The following is a 12,319-nucleotide window of genomic DNA, read 5'->3' on the forward strand; positions in this document are numbered from 1 at the left end:
AAACAGAGGGGATCACAATGTTTTGTGCCAAAAAATCTTCAATCAAACTGCTTCCATCTGTCATCATTTTGATAAAAAATGATAAGCCCCAAAAACATAAAGCCTCTGAACCAGAGTTGCTATCCAGAAATGGAAACCCAGAGGAAGAGAAAAACTTACATATGCTATGGCGAATACTCCTAACTTTGAAGGTTAAGAAATGCCATTCCTGTGCAGTGGTAGCTTTTACCTTACAAAGACTAAAACCTGAACATGGTGTTTGAGTATTTATTACATACAAACATGTACAACAGTTAGGAAGTATTGTCACCATTTACCAGGACAGGTATAGATCAAATATAAGCAAGCTTCATAAATAACTCAAATCACTCTAAAACAATAACAGATTTTCAGTATCTTAACTCAAGTTAACATCAAAGTAAATCAATTTTGCTACTTTTTCACTGAAACTAGAACCAAAATGAAAGATGTTTTACTTCCTTCATTTAAAAGTAAAATAGTACTACTCTATCTGTTCCAACCTTTGGGAAGAAATATTTATTGAGGAATACATGACAAAATCTGTACTGAGGAATACATGACAAAATCTGTACTGAGGAATACATGACAAAATCTGTACATCTTGTATGCATTAAATTTATTTATTTCTCTCACCAAAGACCGATATTCTGCAACAAAATCACATTCAAAAGCCAAGAAAAGATGTTCATCAGATAAATAAACTTCCAAAAACAAGAATAACAGAATGTTTTTCCCCCGTTTGTAAATTTGACTGAATTACCTCCCTTGAGAGTCGGGCATCAGAAATGTTTAATTGTTTAATGTCATATAAAAAGGACAGATAGAAACATCCAGCACTGGATAGCACTTTAGATTCCCGTTTCATGTATGAGATCTATAAACCAAATTTATTACAACCATCCATAACCAAGGATTACTTTGGAGTTTAATTATTACATTAAGCTGGGTTTGTTATGTTGCACACTCTAACAAATGTATGATATGATTCTTAATATGTGCTATATAACATACAACATAGGAATAGATATAGGACTCATTAAATTAGTTTAAATACACATGTGAAATTGTACTATTTATTTACATATTCATGAAAGTTGTACATTTAATTTACATATTCATGTGTAGCTGTACAATCAATTTACATATTCATGTGAAGCTGTACAATTAATTTACATAATTATATGTACATATTTAGGTAAAACTGTATATTTATTAAAATATACCTTTTAGTACCATTTCTTTATATGTACAGGAGGAAGTTCAATTCTCAACCTTGATTGATAAAACATTCCAAAAAAATAGAATCTTTGCACTACATCAAAAAATAAAACACTCTATACATCTACAAATCTGCCTACCTCACCGATTCTACATGCAATGCAGCAAGTCAATAGAGCGTTTAAGTAGAATTTAAAACAGCACATTGACAGGGGAACTCTACAAGATCCCTGTGTGTCATGAACGTTTTGTAAAGCACACTGTAAAGCCATTGTTTTTATTTTCACAAAAAAGTATAGTTTCAGAGACAAAATGTAACAAATAATTGGAAATATTTTCTCAATGAAACATTCACTTAATTTGTCTTTCAAGCAGTTTACTAATGATGAATTGTACACATTTCACAAAATAAAATAATAAAAAACAAAAAACAAAAACAAGAACAGATGGTACAATTACAGTTCTAATGATTTCAATTTTAATCAAAACTAAATTTGGGACATACCAGGTAGATTAACAAAAAATAATATGGCAAGAAATAATTTAGTAATGTTTGCCTTTAGTAGGTTACTGGCATTAATATCTCCATGGAAAATGAAGTACCTAGTAGGTACATGTGTCACTAATTATGAGTATATGGGTTTACTTGTTAAGTACAAATGTAGTTAGATTATCAACATATATCGTCCAAGTTGGATCCTCAGCACTTAAAACCGTCTACACCTAACCCACCAGGACTGATCTAGACATAAATACATGTAGCCAAGATCATTATTTGAATTCTCACTGCTGGAAATCAGAATCACAAAAAAATGGTTTCTTAGACACACACTCTACTGAATGACCAAAAGAAAAATTCTCCCTTAATGAGACAGTAGGAAGTAGCTCCTATTCACAGGGAAACCATACTCCCTCTACAGGAAAGAACCAGTCCTCAGCCTTATCCCCTCCCTCTACAGGAAAGAACCAGTCGTCCGAGTTATCCCCTCCCTCTACAGGAAAGAACCAGTCCTCAGCCTTATCCCCTCCCTCTACAGGAAAGAACCAGTCGTCCGAGTTATCCCCTCCCTCTACAGGAAAGAACCAGTCCTCGGACATATCCCCTCCCTCTACAGGAAAGAACCAGTCCTCCGAGTTTTCCCCTCCCTCTACAGGACAGAACCAGTCCTCGTACTTATCCCCTCCCTCTACAGGAAAGAACCAGTCGTCCGACTTATCCCCTCCCTCTACAGGAAAGAACCAGTCGTCCGAGTTATCCCAGGGTAACATCAACCATTGTGAAGCAAGAATAGGGATTATACCTCTGGTAATGACCCTACCCCGAGTCAGGATCAAACCACACACCTCTCACCTAAGGTTACATTTGTCCAATGCTATTAGTTGTAATGGTGGTAAACATAGAAGTACTCTGATGTTTTATCCATTTTTCTTATATTACCGATATAGAACAAGGTTATCATGGGACGGAACATTACACGCCTGTCAAATACCTTATATTGTTATATACTATCTTGAAATCATCGTCGGAAACCCACGGTTGATTGCACTACGCAACACTACTGATAAGTGTAGCGTAGCGTAGTGCAATCAACCATGGGTTTCCGACGATGTCTTGAAATAAGACTGACATCACCTTATGAGAGGTTACGTGGCATGCTATAACCCTCATTTTTTATACTACAAAGCCAATGTTTAGTTTTCTAACAGTTTGAGAAATACCAGTAATTAGGAGTTATAATAAAAGTAGTCTACAACTCATTAAACACAACCTGATATCATGATTATAAAGCGTACCAATTTTTAAGAAATCAGTTGAAAAATGTAGAATCTCAGGACAAAAATCAAATGCCAAAATAATCAAAAATCAAATGCCAAAATTTACAAAGGACAATATCATTTGAAATAATGGTAGAATCAAAATGCCTCTCGGGAGAAACATAACTACATTGTATATATTATTTTACAGATCCTACCAAGTTTTAATGACATCAAACACTGAAGTAAACATAAGACGATTTCATTTGCAATAATGGTCGAATCAAAATGCCTCTCAGGGAAACAAAACTTTTTATCATGGTTACCAAGTTTTAAAAAAAAATCACTTAAAACGTAGAAGATATCTTGACAAAATTATTAAACACTGAAATAAACAAATAGCAAAAACTTAAAATTTGTAAAATATATTTGAATCAAAATGCCGCTCGGGGAAATAGCTATACACCATTATTATAGATCCTATCAAGTTTTGAAGACATAAGTAAAAAAAATTGTAGGATATCTCAGGATTCATTTGCAAAACGGGTCGAATCAAAAATGCCATTCATGGAAACACAGGTACATATCAAGGTTATAAAGCCTACTAAGCCCAATCAGGTAATGTATGTATAAAAGTTGATAAAACATCAGAACAATTTGGGACTATGAAGTAAGTTACCATAACACTATTTCTTCATCAGCCAGTTAACTAATAAATTGAGCAAGATACTGACAATGGACAATCTGGCTATAAAGGTTATGGTGCTGCTAAGTTTCATTTCTGGTCATAGTACAACACACATACAACTGATAATTAACATTTACATGTGTGTACATGTACAAGATGTATATGGTAAAAAAGATTATCCTCAATGAAAATTTAAACTTCAAAAAATAGTTTAAACAAAACCTCATTTAGCACTACAAATTAATAAATCACATCTACAACTTAGTACACTGTATATTAATTTATGCCAATTAAAACTATTTTAAATTAATAGGTATATCTGTTAGTAATGTTGATTAAATTATAAATAATAAATCATTGTCCGTCAACCCTTTCTACCTTGTTTGCTACAAGTTAAAACTCATCAGCCATATGTAATTTAATTAAGGACACTGGTAACAGGGCCAAACAAACGTTTGTTGAGTAAAATGTGTGATACATGTAAATATGTGCAGTCAATATAAATCCTCACTCAACTTACAATTTATAAACAAACAAATTACTGTATCTCCCCACAAATAACCCCTGCCCACAAATAACCCCTGCCCCTTATTCATTTTTGCAGAATAATTGATTTCAAATTATAAGCTAAAAATGGTTTGCAAATATGTCCATACTAAACGTTTACATTAGGGGAGGGTCAGAGCTTATTTGAGGATACATACAGTTGATTTTTTCAGGCATAAAACTTGAACTGTAAAATTTGATGAAACAGACACAAAATTTACACAAAAAGGATTTTTTAATCTGTGGAGAAGTGTTCATTTCTGGAAATGTTCATAGACAATATATGAAAATGGCACTTCCAAAAATTTTCAATTAATAACACCTTGTTTTACAAAAATATTTTGAATAAATGACGACAAATAGAAGGATATGTCTGAATGTTTATAAAGATGTCTTTGGAATTCTTTTTAGTAAAGTTGAATGAAGCATTGATTTCGACAGACATGGTATATAGCACTAATGAACGACATGGTGAAACCTCAACAAAATAACAGCATTCTAACAATAAACAGTATATACAAAGGGACTAGATAAGGTTGAAGAAACAGTGTACTGACCTCAGTAAGAGGCTATAGTTGTATAATTTCAGTTTCCTCCAGTAGATTTATAAAGGAAAATATTTATCAAACTATTAAATAAATTAAACGGTGCTAAGGTCATTAAGACATAATTTACCAACCTGTAAATTGAAGTATCTTGATGTATTTTAGGCCTACAAACCATTAATTAACAAAAAGCATACTTTCTCCTACTAATTGAATGTTTTTCTTTTCTAATTTAGTATCATTCTTAATCTGTCATTTACACGATATTGATTCGGAAACATGTAATTTATATATATATAAACTTCACCATCAATTTCTCACAGGTCTATATCACAATTTACTGTCTATCACATGACAATGACCACACCAATCACTATCAAGTAAAAATATTGAAAATCTGAATATATTTCACTACTTCTAAATCCAAAGTTATCTAAGTTTGGACTACATTATCAACATACATCATCAGCAATTTTTCTTAATGTTCTGGAAAGAAAAATTGTTTCAGAAAAATTCCTTACCTAGATAGATTGGAAACAGTGTGTTTCCTTTTGGAAAATGACCTGATATCACAATATCTCACAAACTACACTCTGTCAGTGAATTAACAATTATGAATGTAAAACATAATTTTACGCATTTGCAAGTACAATACACTATTGTTAAGTACCTCATGGGGAAACATATCTTAGTAAACAAGGACAAGACTCTGAAGGTAGACTGTGCACTCTATTTAACCTGTTACACATAAAACAAATCAGGTTTTAGTAAAAAAAAAAAAAAGAGAGAGATATCTTTCGTGGTTTGGTCAGCCCAATTTTTTGTAAAAGTGATTCAAACTATGAGTATGTTTAATTGCACAAAAAAAGGAACGTAGTGTATCATTAAAGAAAATGAAAAATAATATGTGCCTATCAACCCTATTAAATATATTATGCTACAGGATATTACAGGACGGGATGAAATATTGAGGACACCACATTTATCGAACAGTAATGGTCAAAAGAGGAGAGCATAAATTTAACAATAACTCCAGATACCATTAAATTATGGGGTATATATAATGATCAGGGCGAGATTCAAAACACAGGTCTTGCATGTACACATCACTCAACATTCATTTTATAGAAATGTACATGTTCAACTAACAAATAGAATGCATGTAAAAATCAACAACATATTTGCACACATTTGCTTCATTGCATTGTATTATCTTTCACTGATTGATTTATATATGATTTATCCCGAGATCAATTTCTACATTTTTTCATCGGATATAAATTATTATGCAGACACAAGCTTATTGCATTAGCATGGAATGTGTCGAGTGATTGATTTTTACAATAAGGAATCCTCTCTCCATATCCAAGCATAATCCCTCATATCTTTGGTTATTACACAGCATTCACTAAGTCACTAAATTAATTCAAAGGTTCAACAAAATTTTCATATTTCTGTCTGGAACTTATATTCAGAAAACTTAAAAACATTGCCATGAAAATTACCTGTTTTAATTGAAAATACATTTCCTTAAAAAAGAAAAATAGAAAAATGAGCATTCAATGACATATTTAACATCAAACAATTGTACCTAGCAGAATTTCTGTTTTTGTCACAATAAGATATACTGCAAAATTTAATTCTGTGAAAGTAAGACACAAAGAATAAACAGATTCATATCAGAACCGATGTTAACCAAGTTAGCAGATTCAACAAAGTCGAAGACTTTTCTCTCCAAAGGTAACAAAAGTCTGAGGTCTAAGTTCATTAAGTAGGACAAACAAAATCTCACAATTTAGATTCAATGTTGACCTTTCAACCCTTAAAATGAGTTAGATGAATAATTTGAATGTAGAATGGGATAAAAAAAAAACATATTAATCTATTTGAAATATTGCAGACCAGCTACAGTCATGAATTTTTCTATAAACATTTCGGAGTCAAGAACAGCGATGTGAGCAGCCCTTCCTATGATTGTGTTTGCTGTGTTGGTTAGGGCATGAAAGACGTCATAGCGAATGAGTTTACACTTGGGGTTGTTGACTATTGGTGTCAGGATATTGGCCACCATTTCACTGTATATAGCACCTGTGAAAAAAATTTAGAATAAATCCACTGCATTTCAGTTCAAACTGATGACGTATTTACTACTCATCTCCAAAATTAAATAAAAACAAATAGCCCAATTTGCCTCGAACAAAAAGTAGACATAGATTATTTGTGTAGATCCCAAATGTAATGGTCTTTTATTCCAGCATGTTACTGGCTAAATAGCATGACCTTTGGCCTCTTAGTTATTCTATAAGTTGTTTATAAAGATATAAAGCATTGAGCTTACTAAACCCCTCTGACCGTTCATCTTAGTCAAGCTCATTTCCTATTGTTGAGTTACTACGACTACGAGACAAGTTTCATGATTCTATACATTTTGGTTAGTTAAAAGAAGTCATTTAAGTGTTGTGAAAATGTTGGCTCCTGTGACTTTGAATATGGGTCAAGGTCATTTATTTTTGCAAACTTTGGAGTTTATCTAAGGAAGTTATAAACTAAAGATGCTAAAAGCATATTGCCTTTCAAAAACATGCTTTAATATTTTGAAAGCAGTTGTAGTGTACCTATAGACATTTAATATCCAATATACAGCCTACTGGCCAATATAAAATCTTTCCCTACTACCAGTAAATTTTAATCTGCCAACCACTTACCCATTCCTGAGCTTTCTCGTTGAGCTGCCTTACACATTTCTATCCTAGAGGAATGGTATGGTACATAACGATCCTGAGAAGATCCCACCAGGAGTACATGGCGGAACATTTCCAAACCTGATAACAGACCATGGATTGTTTTAAGGAGGTATGCCAGCATATTTCAATATACAGTATGTATCGTCCTTCAAACTTAAAGATTTAAACACAAATAAAAAGAAGCTAAAACATTTTTTTTTAAATCACTGCTTTCAAAACTTAATTTTCATGGTCCTTTTTTCAGGGTTTTTCTTTCAAAAAAATCACTTCAAGTTTGTTTTCCAGGACAATTCAAAGCATAACCTTTTACATTTGCATTACATGCATATTGTAATGTATTTACAACAAATGCTTTCAGAAAAAAAAACTTACATGTGTGCAAAACAATTTTGATGAAATTTGCAGACAAAATCCCAGACAGATTTGCAGATACATTATCAAAAATATCATATTTGTCAAAATGCTTTTCATTTATTTATCTATTTATTTTTCAATAGATATGGTCAAATTTAATTTTGAGAATAATGTTTGATATTTTGTACAAAAGTTTGACAGGATAAGGACCTATCAGCTTTTTGACTGAGTTTGTACAGGGTAAGGACCTACCAGCTTTTTGACTGAGTTTGTGACAGAGTTAGGACCTATCAGCTTTTTGACTGAGTTTGTACAGAGTAAGGACCTACCAGCTTTTTGACTGAGTTTGTACAGGGTAAGGACCTACCAGCTTTTTGACTGAGTTTGTACAGGGTAAGGACCTACCAGCTTTTTGACTGAGTTTGTACAGAGTAAGGACCTACCAGCTTTTTGACTGAGTTTGTGACAGGGTAAGGACCTACCAGCTTTTTGACTGAGTTTGTACAGAGTAAGGACCTCCCAGTTTTTTGACTGAGTTTGTACAGAGTAAGGACCTACCAGTTTTTTGACTGAGTTTGTGACAGGGTAAGGACCTATACCAGCTTTTTGACTGAGTTTGTACAGGGTAAGGACCTACCAGCTTTTTGACTGAGTTTGTACAGGGTAAGGACCAACCAGCTATTTGACTGAGTTTGTACAGGATAAGGACCTACCAGCTTGTTGACTGAGTTTGTACAGGGTAAGGACCTACCAGCTTTTTGACTAAGTTTGTGACAGGGTAAGGACCTACCAGCTTTTTGACTGAGTTTGTACAGAGTAAGGACCTACCAGCTTTTTGACTGAGTTTGTACAGAGTAAGGACCTACCAGCTTTTTGACTGAGTTTGTACAGAGTAAGGACCTACCAGCTTTTTGACTGAGTTTGTACAGAGTAAGGACCTACCAGCTTTTTGACTGAGTTTGTACAGGGTAAGGACCTACCAGCTTTTGGACTGAGTTTGTACAGAGTAAGGACCTACCAGCTTTTTGACTGAGTTTGTACAGAGTAAGGACCTACCAGCTTTTTGACTGAGTTCGTACAGAGTAATGACCTACCAGCTTTTTGACTGAGTTTGTACAGAGTAAGGACCTACCAGCTTTTTGACCGAGTTTGTACAGGGTAAGGACCTACCAGCTTTTTGACTGAGTTTGTACAGAGTAAGGACCTACCAGCTTTTTGACTGAGTTTGTACAGGGTAAGGACCTACCAGCTTTTTGACTGAGTTTGTGACAGAGTAAGGACCTACCAGCTTTTTGACTGGGTTTGTGACAGGGTAAGGACCTACCAGCTTTTTGACTGAGTTTGTACAGAGCTATAAGGACCTACCAGCTTTTTGACTGAGTTTGTACAGGGTAAGGACCTACCAGCTTTTTGACTGAGTTTATACAGAGTAAGGACCTACCAGCTTTTTGACTGAGTTTGTACAGAGTAAGGACCTACCAGCTTTTTGACTGAGTTTGTACAGAGTAAGGACCTACCAGCTTTTTGACTAAGTTTGTACAGGGTAAGGACCTACCAGCTTTTTGACTGAGTTTGTACAGGGTAAGGACCTACCAGCTTTTTGACTGAGTTTGTACAGAGTAAGGACCTACCAGCTTTTTGACTGAGTTTGTACAGGGTAAGGACCTACCAGCTTTTTGACTGAGTTTGTACAGAGTAAGGACCTACCAGCTTTTTGACTGAGTTTGTGACAGGGTAAGGACCTACCAGCTTTTTGACTGAGTTTGTACAGAGTAAGGACCTACCAGCTTTTTGACTGAGTTTGTACAGGGTAAGGACCTACCAGCTTTTTGAATGAGTTTGTGCAGAGTAAGGACCTACCAGCTTTTTGACTGAGTTTGTACAGGGTAAGGACCTACCAGCTTTTTGACTGAGTTTGTGACAGAGTTAGGACCTATCAGCTTTTTGACTGAGTTTGTACAGAGTAAGGACCTACCAGCTTTTTGACTGAGTTTGTACAGGGTAAGGACCTACCAGCTTTTTGACTGAGTTTGTACAGGGTAAGGACCTACCAGCTTTTTGACTGAGTTTGTACAGAGTAAGGACCTACCAGCTTTTGACTGAGTTTGTGACAGGGTAAGGACCTACCAGCTTTTTGACTGAGTTTGTACAGAGTAAGGACCTACCAGTTTTTTGACTGAGTTTGTACAGAGTAAGGACCTACCAGTTTTTTGACTGAGTTTGTGACAGGGTAAGGACCTACCAGCTTTTTGACTGAGTTTGTACAGGGTAAGGACCTACCAGCTTTTTGACTGAGTTTGTACAGGGTAAGGACCTACCAGCTTTGTACAGGTAAGGACCTACAGTGAGTTTGTACAGGGTAAGGACCAACCAGCTATTTGACTGAGTTTGTACAGGATAAGGACCTACCAGCTTGTTGACTGAGTTTGTACAGGGTAAGGACCTACCAGCTTTTTGACTAAGTTTGTGACAGGGTAAGGACCTACCAGTTTTTTGACTGAGTTTGTACAGGGTAAGGACCTACCAGCTTTTTGACTGAGTTTGTACAGGGTAAGGACCTACCAGCTTTTTGACTGAGTTTGTGACAGGGTAAGGACCTACCAGCTTTTTGACTGAGTTTGTACAGAGTAAGGACCTACCAGCTTTTTGACTGAGTTTGTGACAGGGTAAGGACCTACCAGCTTTTTGACTGAGTTTGTACAGAGTAAGGACCTACCAGCTTTTTGACTGAGTTTGTACAGGGTAAGGACCTACCAGCTTTTTGAATGAGTTTGTGCAGAGTAAGGACCTACCAGCTTTTTGACTGAGTTTGTACAGGGTAAGGACCTACCAGCTTTTTGACTGAGTTTGTGACAGAGTTAGGACCTATCAGCTTTTTGACTGAGTTTGTACAGAGTAAGGACCTACCAGCTTTTTGACTGAGTTTGTACAGGGTAAGGACCTACCAGCTTTTTGACTGAGTTTGTACAGGGTAAGGACCTACCAGCTTTTTGACTGAGTTTGTACAGAGTAAGGACCTACCAGCTTTTTGACTGAGTTTGTGACAGGGTAAGGACCTACCAGCTTTTTGACTGAGTTTGTACAGAGTAAGGACCTACCAGTTTTTTGACTGAGTTTGTACAGAGTAAGGACCTACCAGTTTTTTGACTGAGTTTGTGACAGGGTAAGGACCTACCAGCTTTTTGACTGAGTTTGTACAGGGTAAGGACCTACCAGCTTTTTGACTGAGTTTGTACAGGGTAAGGACCTACCAGCTTTTTGACTGAGTTTGTACAGGGTAAGGACCAACCAGCTATTTGACTGAGTTTGTACAGGATAAGGACCTACCAGCTTGTTGACTGAGTTTGTACAGGGTAAGGACCTACCAGCTTTTTGACTAAGTTTGTGACAGGGTAAGGACCTACCAGTTTTTTGACTGAGTTTGTACAGGGTAAGGACCTACCAGCTTTTTGACTGAGTTTGTACAGGGTAAGGACCTACCAGCTTTTTGACTGAGTTTGTGACAGAGTAAGGACCTACCAGTTTTTTGACTGAGTTTGTGACAGGGTAAGGACCTACCAGCTTGTTGACTGAGTTTGTACAGGGTAAGGACCTACCAGCTTTTTGACTAAGTTTGTGACAGGGTAAGGACCTACCAGTTTTTTGACTGAGTTTGTACAGGGTAAGGACCTACCAGCTTTTTGACTGAGTTTGTACAGGGTAAGGACCTACCAGCTTTTTGACTGAGTTTGTGACAGAGTAAGGACCTACCAGTTTTTTGACTGAGTTTGTGACAGGGTAAGGACCTACCAGCTTTTTGACTGAGTTTGTACAGGGTAAGGACCTACCAGCTTTTTGACTGAGTTTGTACAGGGTAAGGACCTACCAGCTTTTTGACTGAGTTTGTACAGGGTAAGGACCAACCAGCTATTTGACTGAGTTTGTACAGGATAAGGACCTACCAGCTTGTTGACTGAGTTTGTACAGGGTAAGGACCTACCAGCTTTTTGACTAAGTTTGTGACAGGGTAAGGACCTACCAGCTTTTGGACTGAGTTTGTACAGAGTAAGGACCTACCAGCTTTTTGACTGAGTTTGTACAGAGTAAGGACCTACCAGCTTTTTGACTGAGTTTGTACAGAGTAAGGACCTACCAGCTTTTTGACTGAGTTTGTACAGGGTAAGGACCTACCAGCTTTTGGACTGAGTTTGTACAGAGTAAGGACCTACCAGCTTTTTGACTGAGTTTGTACAGAGTAAGGACCTACCAGCTTTTTGACTGAGTTCGTACAGAGTAAGGACCTACCAGCTTTTTGACTGAGTTTGTACAGAGTAAGGACCTACCAGCTTTTTGACCGAGTTTGTACAGGGTAAGGACCTACCAGCTTTTTGACTGAGTTTGTACAGAGTAAGGACCTACCAGCTTTTTGACTGAGTTTGTACAGGGTAAGGACCTACCAGTTTTTTGAC

General features: G+C 36.1%; 1 protein-coding gene across 1 annotated transcript in view; it reads right to left on the bottom strand.

Annotated features, from left to right (window-relative positions):
* Positions 1 to 251: 251 nt before the first annotated feature.
* The window catches only part of LOC117325874 (protein FAM135A-like), a 40,704-nt gene continuing 28,636 nt past the window's right edge, over positions 252 to 12,319 (bottom strand). Inside the window, 2 exon segments of the mRNA XM_033882371.1 lie at positions 252 to 6,861; positions 7,479 to 7,595. Of these exon segments, the coding sequence (XP_033738262.1) occupies positions 6,656 to 6,861; positions 7,479 to 7,595 (323 nt within the window). The 3' untranslated portion in view covers positions 252 to 6,655.

This window comes from Pecten maximus, chromosome 4 (genome assembly GCF_902652985.1).
Source record: "Pecten maximus chromosome 4, xPecMax1.1, whole genome shotgun sequence".
NCBI lineage: Eukaryota > Metazoa > Mollusca > Bivalvia > Pectinida > Pectinidae > Pecten > Pecten maximus.